A 25133-nucleotide genomic window follows, 5' to 3' on the forward strand; every position below is an offset into this window, starting at 1 on the left:
TTCCACACACTGAGATTTGGATGTGAGGCGCAGCCAAGGATAGGATGCACATATTCAATGGGTGGCTGCCTCTATACAAGGGCAGCGACGACACCACTCCTAATCCACTTTTCGTCAACTCCTTGGAAATACATGCATTGTAAGGGATTAATATGTTGGCGCCTCCAATCATAAGTGCCTGCTATGACCTGCCGTGGTCGACAGCATCCGTCTTTACTAGTCAGTGCTACGGGTAAGATTTCCTCTCCCGAGTGCAGAAGTCTGATGTGTGGAGTCATCATAGCTGCAAATTGTTTGGGTCAAAGATCCTTTCTGTAGCTTCACAGAAATAACCAGTTATAACATTTGGAGTTTACCCCATTTGGTGAAGCAATAGCTAGTGGCTGTGGACTGCTTCTGCATATTAGTTAGGTAATAGGAAACGTGCACCTCTTCCTCTCAAAGGCAAAGAGATGGGGGGAATTTTTACTAGATATTCCTCCTGCTATCTCGGTCAGCGGTGGCTGACAACAACGGTGTCTTTGTTACTGTTAATGACAGTGTATATAATCCTCGTTTGTCGCCCCGTGTTGCTGATGCTCTGCTTATAGCACAAAGATGGGCAGAGGATGCAAACAGACATGATCTTAATCCAATCACATCTGGATAGAGGGATGATGAGGGGAAGACGAGGAGGCATAATTTACGTCGTGTGCATACGTACATGTGGAACACACAGCCGCAGTGAGGGTGCACTCAGCAGCTCTTTGTCTGCTATGCAGACAGGGTTGTGGGTGAATCGTGTCTAAGCGGAGGCTCAGTCACTGGCTTTGCAATGGCACACTGTATGAAAAGCCTACGTGTTGGCAAGCAAGGACCCTCCCAGGGGTAATCATGTCCATTCCACACCGAGTGGCAGCAGTAAGAGCCTCTTTTCTTTTTTTTTTCAGGAGATGTGACCTGCCTCTTCATAAGGTTTTTACCTAATGACTGAAGTGGGACTGGAATTGTGAGTAACTGACTGGCTGTACAGGGGTCTTAAAGTGCCGATGCACTGATGAGAGCTGTTTATGTTGGCTGGCACAGTGGGGCTCATGTGCTCAGCAGAAGTGTTGTATTATGTCAGCCCGAGCTCCTCTTTGGCAGGAGGAGCAGGTGAGCTGTGCCGTGCAATTTCTTGTTGACCCACTGAGATATTCATCCACATTTCACCCTGTCTGTGCTTAGCAGGGGACAGAGGAGTGAGGGGTTTAAGCTGGTGGTGTAAACCTATGAAACTTGGCTTTGATCACCACGGTGTGCACAAGTGAACCTGCAGGGCTTTAATACAGCATCACCTTCAACTAGTGATATCCTGCAATTGACAGTGACAATGATAAGAGTATTGCAGTGCTGCACTTATCAGAATTACAATAATGTCCTGTGTTACACAGTATAGAGAATACTGTGTACTGACTAAACCTTCGGCCTTCTACTTGACAGAATTTGGAGGCACCGTTGGGGTACAGCTGCCTTCTGCTTTCTGTCAGAATTAAAAGGTTTGACGTGGCATATCATTGCAGCCTGAGCTGTTACATGATGGTTATTATCCGTGTTATGAGAGGGGCGCAGTGCTCAGGCTCCACCCCTTAAAAGCCTCTGAATTAGATTGGAAATCCTCTCAGGAAGTGTGAGAGATAGTCGCCAAAGATTTAAAGGATAAGGAATGGTGTCACTTCTACCCTTTGAGCAAACGCTGCCATATACAAGGTCACGTAGGCTCTTCTGGATTGGCTGGGCACTTACATGCAAAACACTCGTGTGGAGATGTGGAGATGAGTTGCGAAACATCCAGAGATCATAGGAATCGCTGACCTAGCTTTACCGTGTGTGAAGTTCTTTACATTAGGTGTCTGCAATATGAAAGCAGGTTTTATGTATTCCTGATACATCTCAAACGCTGTCTGCATCAAGTAAACATACAATATGTGTTCCATTAGAAAAAAGCATCTGTGTGAGCAACTGAGGGTTGCACCAGTCAAGATGTTTTTTTCTTTCCTTGCTTTCCCTCTCCTCCCTTGAGATGTTTGTCTGTTTTGAGTTTGATTTCCCCTTTATATTTTAGTTGGAACTTTGACATCCGTACCTACCCCAGGATGTCTGTCACAAACTGCAGTCCAACATTGTGACAATGCTTTTGTTCTCCCGAACCTCTTTATGAACTTCTTGTTTTCGTATCCTTTTTTCTGTTCTTTCCCTCAAGGTCTGGCGCACCTGATGTTAAACCGCCAAGGTATGGGGTCTATTGGTTTGCTTTTCCTTCCCAGCCACCTGAACACATTTCCCCTTCCCCTGAAATCATTTCAGTTGACTGTGCTGCACTAATATTTCCTCTCCTCTTTTTTCATATACTTGCCTATTCGTTTTTTGCTTCCTCTCATGTTATGCTCACTATTCACTCAATTTGTGTCCGTCAAACCCTTGTCCTGACCACTGACTGAGCTACTGGAACATCACCTTTGACCTCTGCAGTTTTTCGCCAAGGTAATGCATCTATGCTCATAGCATCTCTTCGGTTTGGTTTCATGGTGTTTTCAAAGGAAACAGGTGTCAGTCAAAAAGAATAAAGGTATCTCATCCTAAAAAAATGTCTCTTAGGTCCGCACAGGAAGCAGATTATTTTCTTTGCTGCGAACATAATCAGTATCGACAGACATTATCAGAGAAATTGAATTTCCTTTTTTTGTTTGTTTTTTATTCTGAAGGTTGTTGTGTATATATAATTAAGATTTTCTTACAGTTTCAAGGTAGCACTGATTTCTCAAGTGTTATCACGGAGTTGCTTATGATCATTGATCTGTGGTAGATCTCAACATTCGAATTAAAGGAAAGCTTTAGTACTGTGATGGGAAATCTTGGAAGAAAAAACATGTATCCGCTGCCATGTTAGGCAAAGCATTTGGACAACACAGGGCAAAACTGTCATTTTCACTGAATACCATGGGTGGCAATGACCTAGATGAAGTCTGCTGTATTTAGGCTTTGTGTCTTCCACCATGTACTGCGAGATTCAGACAAAAGTCATCATCCTGTCTCCATGGCAATCAGTGTTGTCTCTAAACATACTTGAGACTAGGCTTTGATGGTCCACTCTCGGACAGTATAATTCATTGGTCCAAGTTGTCCGGAAAATTACTTATCTAACCAGAAAAGCATGGGTGTTGGGTTGTCATTACAGCTCCTGTATTCTTGCTTTTTTTTTTTCCAGATCTATTCAATGTTTTTCAACCAAATCAATCTTGAGAAATGATTATGAATAATCTGCAGCTGTAAACTGAGACAGCTTTGTACGTCACCTTGTGTTATTCACATTCACAGTACACACTGAAGATGGAAAAAAAAAAAAAAAAAGGAGGGTGTGGCAGTATTCTGAGTGTTTTATTCTACATTTCCTTGTATTAAACTGATAACATTAATATCAAGGTCATTTACAGTAGATTAAAAAGCTTAAGCAAATACTTCACAGAATGATTGCACCATAATGCAGCCTGAGGCTGTACATGACTGTGACATCATTTATATGGATTTGTTGGTTACCCTCTGTGGGACAAACTTGATCATATTTAGAAGACGTAATTAGTCTTCATAAGGCCAAAAATAATGTCACATTTAAGCCCTTACTTTAATTGAGGGTTGTGCTGATTTATAACAATACACTTACTTTATGCCACAACTGCCTCAATCAAACAAAGATTAATATTGTCTGATGTATTCGAATAATACTGCAGTATAAAATATGTAGTATGTCTTGCTGTAAGTGTGTCCTAAAGCCAACCACAATGTTATTTGTCATGAAATTAGGCCTAAATGTATTGGCTCAATTTCTTACCAAGAAGTTGGTAATTGATTGTGAAATGAAGATTTACAGAAATAACCCTCCAAGCAATACACGGGCGTAGCACAGCTACAATTAGTAACAAAGTACTGTGCCTCTGACCTCATGGGATATACATGAGACATCAAAGTTTTATCCAGCCACTTAATGTTATAACAAACATTTGTTATTAACAATGTTCCAGCTGTAGCCTGGGGGGGATATTCGAGAGAGGGTTTTGATTTCATCTCTATTTATACTGCCACAGTTAGACTTCAAGAAAATTCAGCAGCGCCCACTTGTGCACGTGTTCCAGCCCCACGATTCTTTGCTAGTGTGTACACGCAGATACACTGTAAATGGTGAGATTATTCAGGCTCAAGTGTAGCCTACAGTGTCCCTGCTCCAGACCAATGGTCAGCTGCTGCCCCACCATCGACATGCACACTGCCCGACTCAGGTCTGGGTGCATCCAGCAGACAGTCCCCGAAGCAGTAGATGATGTTCATAACTGCATCTGTGCCCCAGGCTTTTTGGAAATTACTCTGCTGTAAAGCTTAACATTATTATTAACATTAGATCCAACTCGATCTGCTTGGAAACCCGGCGATACTACGTCCCACCCACCGATAGCCGCAACCTGACTGCACCACAGGCCTGTCAATCAAACGGACACGGCCCCATAAACACGGCTTTTTAAAGCTTTTTTTATGATAATGGCGTGATTATTTTCAGATGGACGGCCAGAAAACGAATAAGAAGGAGCGACTTTAGCTAGCAAAACCGAGATAACTCCTGGAGAGACTGAGAATTTTATGAGACTAGTTGAATGGTAGTCTATGGAGCCGGAGGCTTTTTGGAGCCAACTTTAGTGGCACTAGGTGGTTTTACAGCTTAAGGCACTTCTGCATCGCCTCATTTTTCAGAGCCAGAAGCTACATCCACTTTTATATACAGTCTATGATAGCAACACACGAACAGAGAGAGGGCTGTTGGCACAAAAAGGTAAGATATGGCCACGGGAAGAGAAGCAGCAGAGGCATGTAGAGATTGTTGGTGCTGCCATTATTTTCTGCTGAGCCTTCTTCCTGTATCAATATGTCCCATTTGCATCGAGCGATCCTCCCTCAGTCAGCTACAACATACTTGAAGTGCTAAACTGTTCCAGCAGCATGTTCAAGCTGGCATACTCACTGCAGCCGGCGTCTTTGAAGGTATTTTCTTGGAGTTAGTGCCAAAGTCTATCTGGTGTCAGGGAAAACAAAGACAGCATTTCCTTTTCCACAAACTAGCAAACATTGTTGCTGCAGACAATAAGCAACCATCTTGGTAACAAGGAAAGCAGAGAAATGACCCACTGCCTTTCTATCTACCCACACACTTCCACTGACCCCTCAGAGACTTTCAAAAGGGCTTTAGGGTCATCTGTGACTGTGACATCTTATTTATTGGAAGCCTGGAATGACAGAAAGATGAATAGACAGATTGTACAGGATGTGCAGGGGTTATGGTGCAAATCCTCTCCTTATAATGGCTGATCTCTCATGAGATAACCTTTTCGAGATATCAGGTTAAATGGATACTGACTTCTAGTGTTCCCTATTCATGTTTTACAATCATTTTCGCAACCACTGTAAATTCCCTTCAATGTTCCCTTCTGCACCTGCACTTTGGGTTAACGTTTCACCTAAAATGTGACTCACATGAGGAACGTTTACAACAACAGCTTAACGGATGCTCAACAGTTGAGCAACTACACAGCTCAAACAATAGAGACTAATGGCACCATTGATCTTGCAGCCTTAAATTTAGCCCCGCAGTTCAGAAGCAGACACTTACTGTACAAACAAACGTGAGGCTTAAGGGACAGCTCATCCTTCCAGCTTGAAACAAATCACTCAATAGCTGGGAAGCTGCATCTTATCAACAAGCAAAGGAAGCAGCCCACTCATGTTATACAACAGTTAACATCGGGTCAGTGTAGAACAGTGGTTTAATGTCAGGAGGAACCAATGTGAAATTTTACTGTGGAGTTCAATTTTGTTCGAATTAAGAGTGGGTGTGAGAAGGTATTGTACGTGTGTGGAAGGCCTTTGAAGCAAAATAGAATACAATGTGTTTTATAATTTAGTGTACAGTAGGTCTATCTATTTCTTTATCTATCTAGCTACCTACTCATCTATCCTTCATTGTAATGTCTAGAATAACTTTGTATGATATGCTGTCTGCCACCAAAGGTACACTGATAGCACTGCTTGTGAAGAGCTAACATGGGGAATTCTCCGAGACAATGGCAAAGACAAAAACCAACATCTTTAATGAAGCTCCGTCTGCTTCCCTCTGAACAGTTGGGAAATTCTTTTCTTTGCATTTTACTGTGCATTTACATTACCCAGTGGACGTTCCTTTGACTGCGGGTGTAAATTAGATGTTTAGCCAAGCCTGACACACTCATGCTGGCATTTTTAAAACGTCACCGTGGAATAAAGGATAAAGCTGGTGTTCTTCTATAGTTTTTTCAAGCAAATGTTTTACTGGAATAGGGGTAAATAGGACTATTTTAAGATGTGATGTAATAGTGAGAGTCTGGTGTGTTTTTGAGGAGGTCTATGGAACAGAGGAATAAGCTTTGTTGTGCTTCATCTGCAGAGACTATACTTGTCAGAAGAATCACTTTATTGTTGGTCTTTTGACATGATTTGTTAACAATATGAAATATATATAATATCACCAGCGTTATCCTTTAATGTGCAAATGACACACACAAAATCATGTTTTCTTTCACTGGCAGTACATTCATCAGAATGTACAGTGTTTTTGTAGCATATGTGAATAGCTCCATAACTACAAACATGGTCTTTTCAAGTTAGTGACAGAGAAAGATTTGTCAAACAATGCTGAACTGTGTGTTTTCCACTCATTTTAGTCACCAAACCTACTCTATTTCAACATGCTCAATTAGTGAATATACCCAGTAGATAATTCAAAGTTAAGCCAGGAAGAATTATCTAAGACGTTCTTCTTCCCCTTTCAGGGCAGGAGGAGTCAGTGGCCACCTTCAAAGGAAATGAGTTCTTCAGCTACAACCTGTCCCAGACTCCCATTCAGAGTAGTTTGGATGAGATCACGCTGTCCTTCCGCACCCTGCAGAGGAACGGCCTGCTGCTGCACACGGGGAAGTCAGCTGACTATGTCAACCTGTCCCTGAGGAACGGAGCTCTGTGGCTCGTCATCAACCTGGGCTCCGGTGCTTTTGAAGCTCTGGTGGAACCGGCCAGCGGGAAGTTTAATGACAATGTCTGGCATGATGTGCGAGTGACACGCAACCTCCGTCAGGTGTGTATACGTCCATAACCTCTGATTTTGAAGCTTGTTGCCGACAGGACTAAGAAACTCTTTTATTTATGTCAGAAGATGACACATAGGATGTAAGAGAAACCAGTTGCTGTGTACAGTATTGGCACGCACAGTGAGTGTATCTTAAAGGTATTATAATAATAATAATAATAATAAATATTAAAATGTCTTTGCCGTTTGGACCAGATTCTTACGAGGTCCAGGTAATACTAGTTACATGAAAATAGGCTCTTTTGGGGACTATTGTCCACTGTAAGTAAAGAAACGCTGTGTAGGATTCTGTTGAATTTTTTTATATTTCTGCTCCTGTTTTTCCACATTTTGGTATTACAAACTCATATCGGGTCACTGCCTGCTTGCTCGTGAATAAGATTGCATTGGTGAAAATCACAGAGTCTTTCTATAATTCAGCAACTTGATTTTGTATTTATTTATTTATTGCACCCAAAAGATTGCTGGAATGTTTTTAAAAGGAAGACTCAACTTATTCCCTGTTATCCATCATATTCATTTTCCCTGCAGTACTGATGATATCCCAGTGTGTTCGTTTTTCTAGTTATATTGAACAAAAGTGATCACCCAGAATTTCTGTTTTTGATAAACTCTGCTTAAACAACAACAAACATTTTTTTTTGGGGGGGGGGGTTACCCCACTGATGCAACGTTGCAGCAGAATCAGGGAGGTCATGCAAGAAAAAGCAAGAGCTTATATAATGAATACAGCCACTGCATGTGTCCGACATTACACTGCTGTACCTACTGTACTCCAGCCAAGTACAACTCGGCCCTAAGGTTTCACATCATTACCATTGTCTGGACAAGGTCCTGAATTCCCAAACTAATTTACTGCCAGGGTGTGTCTGTTACATTATATGTTACCCTGCTGGCATTCGGACTGCAGTCCTTCTACAATTAGTCCCATCATGCACTACCTTACAGCTCCAAAAAATTTTTATATTAAAACTGGATAAATGTCATGTGAAGTGTATGCTTGCGGTTCAAAACCCGCTCATAATTAGTGACTATCTGAAGGTTTATTGAATGTTTTGGCCCACAGATTTACAGTCTGGTTCAGTGTCATCTATTTATTTTCATCAGCTTAAACTGCAGAAATACTAATACCACCTGGTGAGGAAAACTAGATAAGATTCTCAGAAGGTGGTAGAGACTATAAAGAGTGTAAACACAGGACTTTAAACTTTTTAGATGACCAACTAACGAATGTAGACTTCACTCTGGATGCTTATCTTGCTCTTTTTTCTGGTGTCTAAACTGTTTTTTTGCAACATTTTCAATCAGTCAGCTTGTGGCGAAGTTTGGTCCCTTACATACAGTATATATATATATACATATATATATAAAAAATTAAAAATCATACAGCTTTCTTTAAGCCTGCACTATTTTTGCTCCGTGCGTGCAGCTGAAACAGGTTTTTAACATCACATTGACAAATAATCACCTCGTGATAAACAGCTGCTTATTTACACAACTAACAGTTAACTATAGTAAATATTCACTCTATTTTATCTCTGCTTAGGGCTCTTTAACTGCCAGTTATGTTGTTCTCCAGCTAATCTGGTACAGCGGAAGTCGTCTCTGCTCCTCAAAACAGAAAACAGAATCCTAGACTCTAATTTCAGAGCTATAGAAAAATGTGCTCCAGCGCTACATCAGCACTCTCAGAATATGTATTTTAAGCACGGCTAATTTGCTGTGTCTTATTCCGTTCACACCTGATACACCTGATGATGGTGTTAAAGTATCTTCATTTGGGGCATTAACTGTCGACATGTTTTTTTAGCCAGCTTTTCACATTTTGGGAAAGTGTCTAACTACTGGATTTGTTGAGGATCACAAATTACAACATTACCAGGTCAAGCACAGATCCTTTGTACTAATGTTCCTTACAGAAAAAAACACAAGCATGTTCACATGGGACACATATGATCACATGTATGACAACCACATGTGATCATTAGTTTTTGCACGTGAAATGCATGTGTTTTTTCTGTAAAGGGTGCAATGTAATATTGCTACTTTACAAATCCCTTTAAATCAGCAGAAGACAAATCAGGAGTCCAACAGCATACATTTCTAGTACAAAAATGAAACGTTTAACTTTTTTGCGCCACATGAAGTGATCACTTTGTGAGTTTACTCAAATCATAACTAAACTGAATATATTCTCTATTTGGGCACATGCGATGCATGTAAATGTAAAATTTCCCTGCTAAGGCAGAGCTTGTTTTGTATCTAAGCATCTCATCATCACCAATATGTTCTGAACCTGTCACACTAACCTGCATATAAACTTGCATCCTCCTTCACGTCTATTTCCTTACCCGAGCTTCCAAAAGAGCGGCAATTCAATGCTCACACCGTCACTTATGCTTTCAGGCATGCATTTGATCCCTGTGTAAATTGCTTTCCCCTCAGATAACTTACCTCACTGACATGTAGATAGGGGGAACTGTAACTCCCAAGAGAGTGCTGGTGGAAACATTTTATTAGATCCGGTGGTGCTTTTCAGGCTAGAATTCCTCCCATTACTATCTCCATCTGCTTTTTCTGTCACTGTTGTGGGCAAACGAGTTGGTGCTCATTCACTCTCCTTTTCTGACCCTTGTTAATGATGCATTCACCTTTTTTTTTGTTTTGGTCTGCCTGGTACACACAGCACGTTAACATGCACACACATCATCTGTTGTTGTTCCTCCTAAACACTGAAATTCTCTGGAGTTACATTAACAACCATGAATATATACGTTTCCCTTTAATGACCTCAGTATAACACTGGCTGTGGAGAAATTATAGAGACATTATAATGAAAGTCTGCCACAAATTGTATAGTCCATGACTGCAGCCTGAATATAGATCCTCTCGAGTGCTTCTAATTAACAATGACCTAATTCAGAAATTACCTTTGCATTGATCCCTCGCCTTCATAGATTCAAATGCCTGTAAATCAACCTTCTGGGTGTCAAGATATGGTGTAATACCATAGGAGACATTGCACGTGCTTTTGCAGACATTGTCGAGTGAAAGGAAAAAGCAACATCATTCTGCTCCAGACATAAAAGCGTGTTTTTCTGAAGTTTTCTTGATGTGCAGTGTCATCAACCCACAGTCAAGCCTTCTCATTGTCCAGTGTCCAAGTCAAAGATACCGAAAGCTACATTTCTAGATGGACAGAAATCAATAGCTGCCAGTAGCAGCAAACGGTGAGGCAGGACTTTGTTTTATAGACCTGACACCTGAACATACCGTGTCAGGTCATCCTTTTGTCTCTTGTCCTTTTGCTTTAAAATGTATTGACAAAATAGGAATGACAGATTGTACAAAGTCGACCCATTCTCGAGCACAAAATCATCAGCTTTTACTCAGATTGCCCAAGAGTCCCATATTTTAAATGAATTGTTTTCTATATGTTTATTTTTTTTATCTCTTTAAATGAAGCTCTGCTGGATCCCTCTCCTTCATCCTTATGTCTAAATAGAAATGATCCCATTTTCATCAGCAATGTTTTCTCTGAATATGTTATGCAGTGCATACAATTTATATTTTTGTGTATTTCATGAGACATCATAACAATTAGCAGAATTTTTGAACATGTGTGCTGTCAATTTATAAAAGAATATTAGCTTTTCACAGCAGATTTTCCTGAAAATTGAAAAATGTTCCCCTCACAAAGAAATGGTAATTGTTTTTGCTTATTACTCCTAAGTGGGAGCTGTTACATTTGTGCAGGAATACGTGTTAGCTGTAGGCTTATTGTCATGGCAACAAGCATATCATTTTTACCTCTATAGCCCTGTTCAGTCATTAATTTCCTTCTCTGTGTTGTTGACACTGATATGAGAACAATCTTGTTTTGGTGCTGCCAGCATACGAGTCATGTAGCTTGCCGTCCTGATATCTTTACTGTCGACTTAATTGTAGCTTTCATTTTGCTGTAGAGCCAAACTATCAGCGGAAGGAATATTTATGGTATATTGACTCCTCTTCTATCCTGCTAATATATCAGAAACAGGGATCAGCTGAGATTAGTGAACCCTTCAAAGCTGTTCTTGTAATTGCCTTCAAGATCCAACATTAAGGCAAGCTCAACTGGAATCAAGAAATGAAGCATGAAATAATTAGGCCAGTTCTTTCTGTTTGGCTTAAAATCTCTCCATGTCTTCTAATTTATTTCCCTCACACTCTCTTAATGGTTCCTCTAGGTGACGATTTTGGTGGACGGGATTCTCACCACCACCGGCTACACGCAGGATGACTACACCATGCTGGGCTCCGATGATCTCTTTTACATAGGGGGCAGCCTAAACACAGCTGACCTGCCGGGCTCCCCGGTCAGCAACAACTTCATAGGCTGTCTGAAAGATGTGAGTACAGCTTGACCTCGGTCTCAGCAGAGCACTAGAAATACTATCCAGCCTTTCTTAGATAGCACTCCCCCCTTCATATAAGCAGAGCATGTTCTGCGTATAGAAAATCACCCCTCACATTTATATTGATTCTGCTACTGTAGGGTGTTTGAAGGAGAAACCTTTAGCCAAGAAGTTGTGCAGAGCATATGCATTTATAGATTCCTTTGGGAATCCCTTTGAGAATGGAGCATTAATATACATAAGAAACAGATATATCTCATGTTCATTCCTGAAACACCAGCCTGAGACCAGTTTTCATTCCTCCTTCCTCATTTCTGAAGCGTTTTAACTCTAGCCTGCACCTGTCACATTGATTATTTTGAGCAAGCAAGTTAAGATCATGTACTTGGCATTAGAAGTAGTATAGACAAAGCAGTGAATTGTGGGTTAATGCCCAATTTCAGCACAGTCTCACACATTTTTTTATGAACTGTACCCTCTCATAAAAAGCAAATGATGTGCCATGTGCATTAAAAGTAAGAGAAATGCCTTCCCTTAGCCAAGATGTATTAGGAGGTGACATGATTAAACAGGCAGTAGTTTGATATTAAAAAGTGGCATCGACGTCAGGGTGGCCGATTTTCTTAAGGTCATACCGGAACTCATAGAACGGAGTATACTTCCGTCAGAGACATTTACGTCACCCAATATAAGACCATTTATTCCATAATTGCTTATAAACCGTTATTAGGCTCTGCTCCTGATCCCCATTAAATCCAGCTGTATGGGATTCAGCAGGGAGTATAATGCACCAAGGAAAGAACAGACACATCACTTGAGATATGGACGACACAAAATGCACAAAGTAAATAGAGTGGAAATAACCTGACTAAGCTAGCGACGGCAGCGGCAGGTTGGAGCGAAGCATAACGAGCAGCAGCTTCAGTATGTGTGAGAGTCGGTGATTGGCGGACGGTCTTGTTAAAAGTAGATTAATGACTGATTGGAGTCGGAGACTGTGTGCTTCCTCTCAGTGCTCTGCTAGAACAAACATGAAATGATTTCTTCTTCTTTTGGTTTCACATTTTCTTTTTAAGACCCAGCGGATTAACTTGCCAAGTCCAAGCCACAAAGCATCCAGTTTGTGCAATCAGAGATGGTGGAACAAAATCATCAGACACATTTTTGGATTTGTGTACACAACAAGTTAGATGGTTAAAGAAAGTACAGACTTCTATTGTTTTTAGCTGTGCTGGGATCTAGGAATGGCATTGTTGGTAATCAATTCCAGAAAAATATGTTTTAGCATCTATCACATGCATTGCCATGAAACTGGAGAGACGTTTGTGGTTTCCCAAAGGATGACCCATATAGAGCTTGATCTTCTAGGGCAAAACAGCACCAAGCGAAACACCAGTGTCTTTGCTAGTTTCAGACCGATGCATTTGTTATTTTCCTGTTGAGCCCCCACATTGTTTAAATAGCAAATATACTTGCATGCATCTGATCGCCCATGGGTGTGTAGGTCTTGAAATGAGATGTACTTAGGAGCATTGTTGGCTCATTTCTATCTTGAGGCTGCAGAAAGCAATTGCGCAATTGACCAACAAAATCCTGGTTTTAAGTCAGTGCCGCAGGATTTCACTGTTATTTTGAGGGTGAATTATTAAGATAGTAATGTGCCTCTATAGACGGGTGCACAACACAAATACACTCTGTTGTTACACACACAGCCACATGCAACAGCGCACAAACATCCAAAAGATTAAAAATAAACATATTATAATGAGAAAAAGATTATTATTGTGTACATCAGTCTGGTTCATTTGACCAATGGAGTCGATCCGTGTCCTCTGCAGAGAAATGCTCTTTCCTGCTATTTAGCAAATCAGCCGGCAATCCACCAAGGTGCAAGTGCACCTGGCTTTTAAAGGGAATGGGAGACCATTAACAAGGGCACTATAAGTACCATTCCTTTAAACCATGCGCCTTACTTTGCACTCAGATTATCAACCGTTAAACTTGCAAAAGTGGATTTGGACACGCCCTAAATGCGCTTTAGACCGTGCGTTTAGATCATTGCACTTTGATCCCTGGACGTTGTCTATTGTGCCACAATGAGGTCTGTGGTCTTAAGCTAATTGTCTTAACAAATGTGAATTTTGCTTCAGGTAATCAAGATCCCTGAGGGATAAATTCTAATGTCTGTCTTATCATTAAGAGGTCAAAATCTCAATTTGACTACTACTTTGGTTTATGATCAGACACATGCACAACTAATGACATATCCATCAGCCTGAGCTTTCATTTTTGTTGAGCGATATTTTATAAATGTTAGCATTTTAATAGGCTTAAATAAGATGTTGAACATGGCAAATATTACCTGCTAAACATATAGCATGCTGATGTCAGCATTTTGCTCAGTGCAGCCCAGAGCCGACATACAGCCTCACAGAGCCTCCAGCAAGTTGTTTAAATATGTTTTAGGTTATTGCTTTTCATTTTGAATCTTTAAGTCAGCACAATCTACGGATATGGAATGTTTTCCATTAAACTCAATACTCTACATAAACTTGGAAAATGAATTAGTAGTTGTTTTAGTATTGACAGTATTTGTTCATAAAGCACTCAGGCTTTATTGAATGATTTTAAATGGACTGTTGACATATTTAACATGCAGTCGGCATCCACTGAAATTAAAATGAGATGTTATTTATGGACAGGTTATTGTCCCAGTACCGCTGCCACTGCTACAACCTCCGCTCTGTGGGCGGTGTGACTGCCGATGGTGTTCAGACCTACTACCGCTGTGCGTAGTCACACAGATGCACTGTAGGCATGCAGAGAGAGTATGACGGGATAAGGAGTCATGAGGATACGTTGACAAACCCAAAAAGTCCTGGTAATAAGCTCGAGCGGTGACAGAGGCAGAGCTCATCAAATGGCATCAGCCTGCGAGGAAATCCGGTCGCCAGGTTCAGAGACGTGTCAGTCGAGGACAGAGCTCCTGAGTCTGGTGATAAACTAGAGGAACAAAGCTATGAGGTGAACAGAAAGTTCACACATCATTTTAATCCATGTGGGAAAGAAAAGTGAGGGGAGAGTAAAATATTTATCGTATAAGGAGTGGCTCTATTTAAGGTGATATCTCGTTTTATGTTACTGAATGTAGTGAGTCGGGGCCATGATTAATCGCTGTAGACTTTACGTGGTAATAGATGTGAGTGCTGCTGTGTCTGTCCATTCAAGTTCATCAGGTGCAGGAAAAATAAGGTCCACTTTAAGACGAATGTCATGACTACAACAACTCGCGGGGAGAGACGAGTTTGTCTTTGAAGTCACCAGTTTATTGGTCTTGCAGTATGTGTGCCTACAGGATATCCCACACCACATCAGTAGGTTCCTGTGCTTTAATGCTTCAAAGACAGTAGCCAATTTGGTTATGAAGAATGTGTTCACAGCTGTTAGCAGCGGAGAAGGTCTTCATTCTCAGACTGTTGTTATTCTTCACTGCTTGAGCATCAAAGACATGGCGACTTGAACTGGAGAAGCTTTATTTGTGTGTTTTGGGACACTATGTAATCCATGTCATGAACAACAGGCGCCTGAACCGGTGGAGCAGGATTCCACTTCCTGTATTGTCCTTTGGCATATTAGAGCCCTGCAGAGGCCACTAACGCACTGTTCCCTCTTTGTGCGAGCAGCTGCCTTGATTGACTAAAAATTGCCTGTTACACTCATTTCTCAATGGTCAGTTTCACCGTCTGATTTCACTGCTTAATTAGTCACACTGAGGCAGTGTGAAGTGTGATATTGGTTCAAATTGCCTCTCAGCTCTGCTGTAGTCCTCTGTGCAGTGTGGTGTGTCACCTCAGGCACTGACTGGTTGCAGAGTGATGTGGCAGATAACAGTGGGCTCGGGGTGACTTACAACTGATACAAAGTGAGACAAGGATGGTTGTCTCCTGCTGTGCATATTGATGAATCCAGACTTAGAAAAACAATATAAAGATGCCCGGGCAGATATTCTATCAAAGTATGCTTTCACTTTAAACAGGATATTGTATTTAAAATTTCAAATCAATAGCAAGATATCCCTCAAAGGCAAGTGGAGGCTCTACTATGTATCCCTTCCTGCCAGAGTGCAGTTTTTTAGCACTGTTCATGAGTCCATGTTTTCTAAATTTACCTCTTTAAATAATAAATTGTGTGTTGAGCTTGTAAGGAATCCGGTCCACCTTTCTCCCACCCACCTTCTCTGCCTGGACTTTATCTTCCTCAGTTTACTGTAGTATAAACACATTGTTTGTCACTGTGTAGGTGAGACGGTTGTGATTCCTCCGCTCTGAATTTAAAATTTTTCTGTGTGACCCATTGTATATTTCAAACTCAGTTAGTTTAATATCAAAAAGGTAAAAATTTAAATCTAAATGCATTATCCCAGTTTCACGCATGTTTAAACTCTTACTGGCATCTTGTTTTCTTGTGATAATCTCATTACAGTTTTGTAAATAATGAAGACATGAAAACAGACAAATAAAAAAAATAAGATCTTGGTGTGTTGAAAAAAAACAGTCTGGTCACACAAATAATTTAATACAGTCCGCATTTGAGTTTGAGCACCATTAAAAGACAATGTGTTCAGTTCTATGTGCCTCCTCTGTCTGCATGGATGCACAGCAGGCAAAATGAACAACCTCTTAGGCTAAACGTGTTTTTTTTTTTGTAGTATTAATGCATTAAATGCTCCTACACCCATTTAATAAAAAGGTGCCAATGTATTTGACACATCTCTTGAAATGAATTAAACACAAAATCATCAGGGCATTTTCTTTGAGCTCAAGGATGATTCAACGTGTCTTTGTGAACGCTGAGCCGCTTATATTGATTCTACTATTTATGATGACTAATATTCAACCTTTGCACAAAATGTATTGCTCTTTTCAGCTGTCATCTCACTGTGACATCTCTCTCATTTATTAGGTGGTCTACAAGAATAATGAGTTTAGACTGGAACTGTCACAGCTGGCTGAACAGCGAGACCCTAAGATCAGTCTCCATGGTGACCTGATATTCAGCTGCGAGAATGTGGAAGCCCTGGAGCCGGTCACCTTCGACATGCCGTCTGCATACTTGACATTGCCCAGGTGGAACACAAAGAAGACGGGCGCCATATCTTTTGACTTCCGCACCACAGAGCCCAGCGGCCTGCTGCTGTTCAGCCACGGCAGCCTCCAGGGCGAGCAGCCCGACAGGAAGCCCCGCGCCGACTTCTTCGCCATAGAGCTGCTGGACGGATTTCTCTACCTGGTCATGGATATGGGCTCCGGCAGCATCAAGATGAAAGCCAGTAACAAGAGGCTGGATGATGGCGAGTGGTGCCATGTGGACTTCCAAAGGAAAGGGCGCAATGGTGAGATAATGCTGTGAGTTTGTGTGAAAGCAGGGGAGGCCTTCTGTTGCTTCTGTTACCGTGCCGCTCCAGTTTTAGCTGTGGACTATAAAGGGCTCCAAGCTGTGAAATCGCCATATGCCAGCATGGATACAGTCACATCGGCACGCTTTTTATTCACTCCAGTGAAACACGCATGCATATTAGGTTTTAATTACAATTATATTTTTAGTGGCTGTAATCTATGACATTTTGAGATCTGTGTTAACCTATTTCACAAGTGGCCAATTACAGTCACCCAACTCAAATAAGGAAGTGTCTGCCTTATTAGTACAATACAAATGTCTACCTCATTAGTTGAAGCCAAAACATACACACCGTTTCACTTTTCAAGAACAACTTTTAGCTTCTGCTAAAGAAAAATCAAGTTTCAAGTACTTCTGAGCTAGTGCAGATTCTTTGTCTGCACTTTTTAAAACAAGCACACCTGGTCCCCACTTCCTCAATCTCAGTTTGCTCTTGCTTCTCATTTAGCACAACCCACACACACACCTGTCTTATCTTTTCTGCAACAAAAAACATTCTGTAAGCACAAGTTGACTCACTGTCAATATCTGCCCCACAGGCTTTATCTCCGTGAACAGCCAGAGCATCCCCTTTTCTGCTAACGAAGGCAGCGAGATCCTGGACCTAGACGGGGACATGTATCTTGGAGGTTTACCCGAGGACCGCCAAGCCCTCGTGCTCCCCCCTGAGGTCTGGACAGCTTCCCTCGGCCTTGGCTACGTGGGCTGTGTGAGGGACCTCTTCATTGACGGGCAGAGCCGGAACCTGTGGCGGCTGGCAGAGGTTCAGAGCACCACGGGTGTCAGCAGCTTCTGCACCAGGGAGACTCATGTCCGGTGTACCAGAGACACGTGTGCCAACGGCGGACACTGCAGAGAAGGCTGGAACCGCCATATTTGTGACTGCAACAGCACCGGCTACCTCGGTCCCAGCTGTGAGAAGGGTAAGGGTTTCTTAGAAGGATGGTTGCGGTCAGAGAGGATGAGGGATCTTAGAAACCCTGCTGCAAAGCTTTTAACACACTTGGGCTGGTGTTTTATTTATCAACTTAGGTGTGTGGAGTCTAAAAAGAGCCGGCACACATAGAACCAATGTAGATACAGAGGAAATTCATTACCCAGACTCTATACTCAATGCCTCCTATAATAATATAATTTGCAATTGCAGCATGATGATACTGTATAATATCTATTCAACTGAGAGCTATGCTCTCAACTCAAAATGACTCTCCATGTTTACAATGATGGGACAAAGGAAAATGATGTTTTATCATTTTAAGATGCTGTTTTTCGTTGACTCAAATTGCAGTGTTTTCCAACAGTGGAGCGATTCATTAATGAATTGTCGGTATCATGAGGTTGCCACTGCTATGAGTGTTTCATTAGAAATGCAGTGGTGCTTCACCAGAGACATTTACCATGCAGATGGTTTTCCTCACAGAGGGGCCAAATTACCCAGCTCCATTGGCAGCTAATAGTATGAGGGATGTATGAAAATCCCCTTTGTATTGCACTATGATGAGTATAAATCCTTCCGAAATTTGATTGCTGCTGCAATCTCGCCGCCTTCTTTGTGTGCTCCAGGCTTTTTCTGCCATCTGCTGCGACTGATGGAAACTGCAATCTAAAATTATATCATATAGCACCCAAGATAACGTCAGACAGGATCCAGGTTTCATACCATAAATGCCACTTTGTCTTTTTTAATGTATTGTTGTGATTCCCTGCTAACACTTCCTGTCCCTGAAATCCACAGAGGCCACCATGGTGAGCTACGACGGCAGCATGTACCTGAAGGTGGTGCTGCCGAGGACGCTGCACACAGAGGCCGAGGACGTGTCTCTGCGCTTCATGTCCCAGAGGGCCTTTGGGCTGCTGATGGCCACCACCTCTCAGCAATCTGCGGACACCCTCCGTTTGGAGCTGGACGGAGGCAGAGTGAAGCTCACTGTGAACCTGGGTAATGCTGCTGCGGCAAATCCGAGCAGATAATAAAACTTGACCTTTTAGAACACGTCACCTAGGCAGATATCTCAATGTAATTGTTTTGTCTGAGGCTCTCCCATAACCCATCCACATACACTATCACTACAGTTGCCTAAAAACAAAGAAACTCCTCTGCTGTAATTAGTTAGTATTTTTTTCTGATACCTGCAATGGTGGTGTCAAGTCTATCCAGTGCAGCTGGAATTAGGTGGGAAAAAAATTGAATCAAAAGATTAACAATTAATTAAAGAAAAGTGATAACAACAGTCTACTTTTTGAGAAAGATCATTTGGAGTTTAAAAGTTTTTCATCTATGGGTGCAATTTATAGGAATAGTTGTGATATTTAGGAAATACTGTAATTGACTGTGCCGGAGAGATAGATAAGAAGATTACTACGAATCTGATTTAAGCGAACAAAATGAGCATATTTACCAACAGTAATTTTTGGTTTACAACAATGAAATTAAAACGATTTCCTTAGTCCTATTTGATTTTTAGATAAGGAGAGAAAAGGAAAGAACCACTGAGAGAGAAAACTGAGAAATGATACGTAATCAAAATCCTATTGTGTTTACATGGTAATCTAGAAAGCACACTTTTAGCCTGATTATATTTCAAACTCTCTTTGAAGTAGAATGGAAAACTAAACTCAATAAAATGTGTGCGATTTAAATTATGCGTTCAGGCGGCAGCGGAGTAGGACCATCTGACTTCCGAGTTGGGAGCGTTCACAAACAAGCAACATGACCGAACCCACATAATGCTCTCTTGTTTCTCCTGTCAGCACACGATAAAGTGTCAAACATCGTCAGCTTCCATATAAACCAACACGGAGAGGAAATGGAGCTCAGTATTATTTCTACACGTTTTGATGTACTGCTGTTTTTAACAGGTAGCACAGCTTGCAAACTGGGTAGGATGGCTAACCGTCTGGCCATTTTCAAAGCAAGTAGCTTACATTTACTCCTTTAACCACAAACGCTGCCTTTGTCAAGTGGTGTCAAGCACACCCCTCAGAGCTCTCACCCATTCAAAATCTTACAGGCAAATAGGAAACATGGGAAGAAAGAGAGGGGTCTAATTATATATGGTATGCTCCATACATAATTAGTTATGGTATGCTCCATACATAATTAGAGACACCTCAAAATGTGTATTTTTATGCATCAGTGAGAGAATTACCACTTTATATTCAATGGATTAAACATAAAACGGAGTACAAAATGGAGTTATCAAGTGAACCATATCAAGAACGTCGTTCGTAAATCTAAAATTAATCTTTTAAAGCACTTGGAAGAGGTCATTTTTGAATACAAAAAGATTTGAAACAGGAGTTTAGTGCTTTTTTAAGCAACTGTATGTGTGTATGTATATTCTACCTTATCTTTATCTCTCTCTGTCTCTCTCTCTCTCAGTTCATCCTGTGGTCAGGTCCCACCTGACCGTCTCAGCTCTTTCAGCCCTTCAATGGCTTGTCTGCAGTTCAAGGAGAAGGCAGTCAGAGACCTGATCCTTCATTCCCCTGAAATATTACCACTTTAACTTCTCACTCCGTAGATGTGACCATTGTAGTTCCCTCCCCTCACATTTACTGGCCTGTCCAGTTTAGAGTCACTTCACTGAACAGAGAGTGTCAGTGATGGGCGCACACACACACACACACACACACACACACACACACACACACACACACACACACACACACACACACACACACACACGCGCGCACGCACGTACACACACGCACACCTGCAAAAGACTGGTCTCTGGCTGTCTGTATCCACTGCTCTGTGATGGTTGACAGCTTGAGAGCACTCCTCAGCCACATGACTTACAGCGATGTACTCGTGTCCAGTACCTTAACTCGCTTTTTGTTTTTCAGAACATGCAAATGATGAGTGGGCGAACTCATTTTGTGGCCAAAAATGTGAATATTTCAGCCGGATTTAAAAAATATTAGGTCTTGTAGATGTAACAAAATCTTGCCAAATCATCACATTTGTCTTGATGCCATGTTTTGTATTTTTGTTTTTTTCACGGTGTAAGTATCCGTGTGGCTGCAGGTTGTGCAAATCGCCGCTTTTCCTCTGTATTTGACTTGGAAAGTATCTTACCATCCAGCCTGCCGAACAAGCAGGAGACTGAAGCATTTCACTTAACAGCAATTTGAGCAGAAGATGGATCGAGGTTGGGGCTTTTGAGTCGAGGTGCATCAGTCAAGTGTGATACCCATAACATTTCAAAATAAAACATTCATGATGTTCTCAGTAAAATTTTAAGTTACTCACATTAATACCTGCATCACTTATGAATGCACGGAGGCTATCCTTATTACAGAATATGATGTGCACTAAACTGATTTTATAGACTTTACAGGATTTTATTGTATAGTAGCAGGACAGTGCTTCTTGTTTGAGATATTTTATTATGTTTCACATGTTGAAATCGTCATTATTATCTCCACATTAGAAACGTAAATAGCCATAGCACAGCTCACGTTGAGATATATATATATATATATATATATAAAAATATATATAAAATACTGGTGCACCTCTACTTTTATGGTCAATAAAACTTATCGATCCCAACTGCTTGATTGTGCTTTCAGCAGTGCCAGACACATGCTGAGGTTTTCCCCTTTCACTCACTTTCCTAACGTCACGTACACTGCAGGGAGGAAAGTGGCGGTTTAGACTCTCGAGGCTGTCCCCGGATGGTGGGCTCTGAAAAGCACTGAACTGTCTGCAGAATGTACCTTGAAGGATGTGAAATATTCTCCTTTTTTGTGCTGCTCTTTTTTTTCTTTTAATCTCACCATCTCACTCTCTCTCTCACCAGATTGTATCAGGATAGACTGTAATCTCAGTAAGTGTCTCCTATGATTATTTACTGTACCATGATTTAGAGAACATGCTCTGTGGTATATTCGTGTGCCTCTTCATCTGTTCCCTTATGAGACAGAGAGCATAATTCATTTATTCTGCCCCACAATTCTCCTTGTTTACTGTTGCCGTTATCTTTTTCCCAAGCATCATTATAAAGATAAGAACAAGAATGAGACGTCACTATAGCAAGCAGCTGTGCAGTTGAATATAATTGGATTCTCTTGCGTCGCACTCATGAAATCCGATAATTTAAATTACACATTTTCTCATTATTTCAGTGTAATAATGTTGTAATCAAATGTAGCTAAAACTGAGGTACAGTAGTCGGCTGTTGTGCTGCGGATGAGTCTGTCATTCATTTGTGACTAATTTGCACGCTCAGCTGATAATTGGGTACAGTTCAAGTACAACCAGTAACTGTCCCCAGTGAAAACAAAGCAGTTCTCAGTCTCAGTTTAGAGAAAAAAAAAAAAAATTTTGTCAGTGAGTAATTAGACTGCGTAACAGAGCTGAGATTAACTTAATGGTTAGCTGGTTACGTAAGCAAAAGATAAGTATGAGACAAGACTGTCGGCTACCAAAAAGGCTCGTTTTGCCTGAGCGTTGAAAGGTATGAAAGAGATTACAGTTGGTTGCAAACAATTCTTCCTGTCTCAGGGACGCACTGTGATGCAGCAGATTGTGTTTTAGGACGTTTTCACACCTTCGGACCAAGGTTCATGTTTTTGTTACATGTTTAACATCTGTTCCGATTAGTTTTGGTTTTATGTTTCAGTTTTGCAAGTGTACTAAAGAACGTTGCATGACGTACCTTCATCCTGTCGTCATCACCTACGTAGTCTGTATCTCCCCACATTGATTGGTTTGTAGATGGTGTGATCTCACAGCGGTGTTGCCAGTTCACCATGTAGTCCTTTCCGTTTCAATGGAAATGAATGAAAATAAGTTCACATTAATATTGATGCCTTTATACTTTTAATATTTTTGCATTATTACTTGGCCTTTTGTGTCTTTTGTGTCTGAGGCACCTTTCACACCAGCTATTTTGGTTCAGACCAAACTGAAAAGTCCAAAGGTAAGAACCAAACAAGGAAGATGTGAAAGCACCCTCAGTACCTCTAATCATCTGATGACAATCTTATATGATAAATGCTTTGAATACAACAAGTGTCTGAATCTAACTGTTCGTTATACACCGACAGTGTTAACCACTGCACCGGCCTGTATAATATATAAAACATCTAAATAGTTTAGCATGAAAACCGACCTAATACAAACAGTCAGGCTGAAAAATATGCAAAAGCATCCATCAAATACGTTCCAATGGTGCATGAGGTATTTAAATAATTGCACAGATTCAAAGGCAGATGAATACAAATGGAAGATCTTCTGGATTAACAGAATAGATTTTCTGGTTGTCCATACTCTTGTGAAATGGAGTCACAATGATGGTGGGATTTATGATGCAGATTGTTGAGAGACAGGCAATTTAAGTTTTGGTTCAGACAACAGCAGTGTGAGAAACAGATAAAAGCCACTAGCAGTGAAGAGGTGAACAACTCTCCGAGTTAGATCGTCCTAAACAGAGGAGGCTTATGAATGCTTATAAAAGTTATCACTATAAACGAGTGCTAGCTGAAAGCTTGTTTCCACCCCTCGTGTATGAATAATTCCTGAGCTCCCTAGAATAAAAGGTTTAAATGTTCAATTTCTCAATGATTTGCAGAGTAGGCTCAGCACTTGTTATTATACTGTATTTATTGTGATCACCTGAGACGAAAGGATCCCATTGCAACAACTGTTTACGTCCTCTCTAACATATCTGGACATTTAATCGTGTATAACTGAATAATCAATAATCCGCAGTCTGTAACTCTGTCTCATGTTGATCTATTGATCTGAGGTGCTGCACAGCAAAAAAAACAGATACGTTTGCTTTTACAACAGATTTACTGAACATGCCTAATCAAACGTCCATTATATTGAATGGATTGCAATGTCTCTCTCTGATGAAGGTAAGTAGAGTGTGTGCCTTTATGTGAGGGACTGTGTGCTTCTTGTTTGAGATGTGTGTGTCTGCCACTTGAAACGAGTTCAGTGACCCATCAGCAGGAGAGCAATTTATAGCCATTTCAAATGATTCATTGCCCTAAATGGTAAACATTATAATTATGCAAATAGGAAAGGAAAAATACTAAAAATGGCTGCATATCTATTATCTTCACCGGGCATCTGCCCTAGAAGTTGCCCTCTTTACCAGCAGATGGCATCGTACTATCATGCACTGTTCACAGAAAATATGCACTGTATGTTCCTACCTCTGTGTGCAAAATCAAGCATCTGTCTCATCCATTACACTGTATGTGTGCTACACCAGTGGCCTCTGAAAAAGCTGCAGATGTGACAATGCATGCCGTGTTAATGGATTTTATGATTGCTAAAAGAAATTCGTGCCAAATTTTAAATTGCAGAATTATCTAAATGATTCAGGTTCTTCGGCAGTTTCCACAGGCTGATCATGAATTTTAAATATATCTGTTTGGACGCCTGCCTTAACAACTTGATTACAGGATCAAGAATTCAATTTTTTTTTTCGCCGAGGTATCTTGCGAGTTATTTTTGAGGGAGTCGTAGAGACAGCCCATCTGCAGCAGCTGCTTGGAAGCTGTCCAGCATTGGATACACAGTGGGAGGATGATAGTTGTAAGAACAAATGTTGCTGCAGTGCTCTTGATTAATTATCTGGAATCTGGGCAATAATGGTACGCTGCACACTTTTGAAACGAGGCATTTGTTCTATAAATTTACAGAATTACCATGACATGCTTTGATTAACATGCACATACTGCGTTCAAAGTCTCAGCAGCCTCATAATGCTGACCTGTATAGCCGCAGCAGGCCTTTGAAGTTATCCTTGTTTGAAAGTATTCATCAAATTCAATTTTAACCGAGGATCAAACTGGACAAAATAGATGCTTTACGTGTGCGGCTTGCTCTCGAGCCTCTGGAAGCCGATCCTGTGAAGTGAAGGTGCTTTGAAAGGAGGCCACATTTCAAAGGGTTTACAGTCAGATGTCTGTGGGAATACACAATTATATTCCACCATTTTAATACCCTCTGCAATGTTAGAGATAGGTCACTTTCCCAAATATGAAAGGCAGTTTTATTATGTGTACTTCCATTTATAGATGAGATAGAGATTTATATTAACTGAGAGACGCAATTCGTGAACTCGCTCTCAACA

The 25133-nt window shown here is 41.0% G+C and overlaps 1 protein-coding gene across 6 annotated transcripts in view; it reads left to right on the plus strand.

The window, feature by feature from the left end:
* Window positions 1-25133, plus strand: part of nrxn2a (neurexin 2a) — a 118195-nt gene that overhangs the window by 30899 nt on the left and 62163 nt on the right. For 3 of the 6 annotated variants that reach the window (XM_069713327.1, XM_069713332.1, XM_069713328.1), the window contains exons 4-11: window positions 2222-2251; window positions 2491-2502; window positions 6867-7168; window positions 11410-11571; window positions 16540-16969; window positions 17574-17957; window positions 18770-18973; window positions 21843-21869. In XM_069713327.1, coding sequence (XP_069569428.1) covers window positions 2222-2251; window positions 2491-2502; window positions 6867-7168; window positions 11410-11571; window positions 16540-16969; window positions 17574-17957; window positions 18770-18973; window positions 21843-21869 — 1551 coding nt within the window. The remainder of the gene's footprint in view (window positions 1-2221; window positions 2252-2490; window positions 2503-6866; window positions 7169-11409; window positions 11572-16539; window positions 16970-17573; window positions 17958-18769; window positions 18974-21842; window positions 21870-25133) is intronic. The other 3 variants (XM_069713330.1, XM_069713333.1, XM_069713331.1) reach the window with 2 other exon arrangements.

Source organism: Brachyistius frenatus, unplaced genomic scaffold (genome assembly GCF_029030835.1).
Source record: "Brachyistius frenatus isolate BFR_SWC_R1_liver_20210118 unplaced genomic scaffold, ASM2903083v1 Contig_117, whole genome shotgun sequence".
Taxonomy (NCBI): Eukaryota; Metazoa; Chordata; class Actinopteri; family Embiotocidae; genus Brachyistius; species Brachyistius frenatus.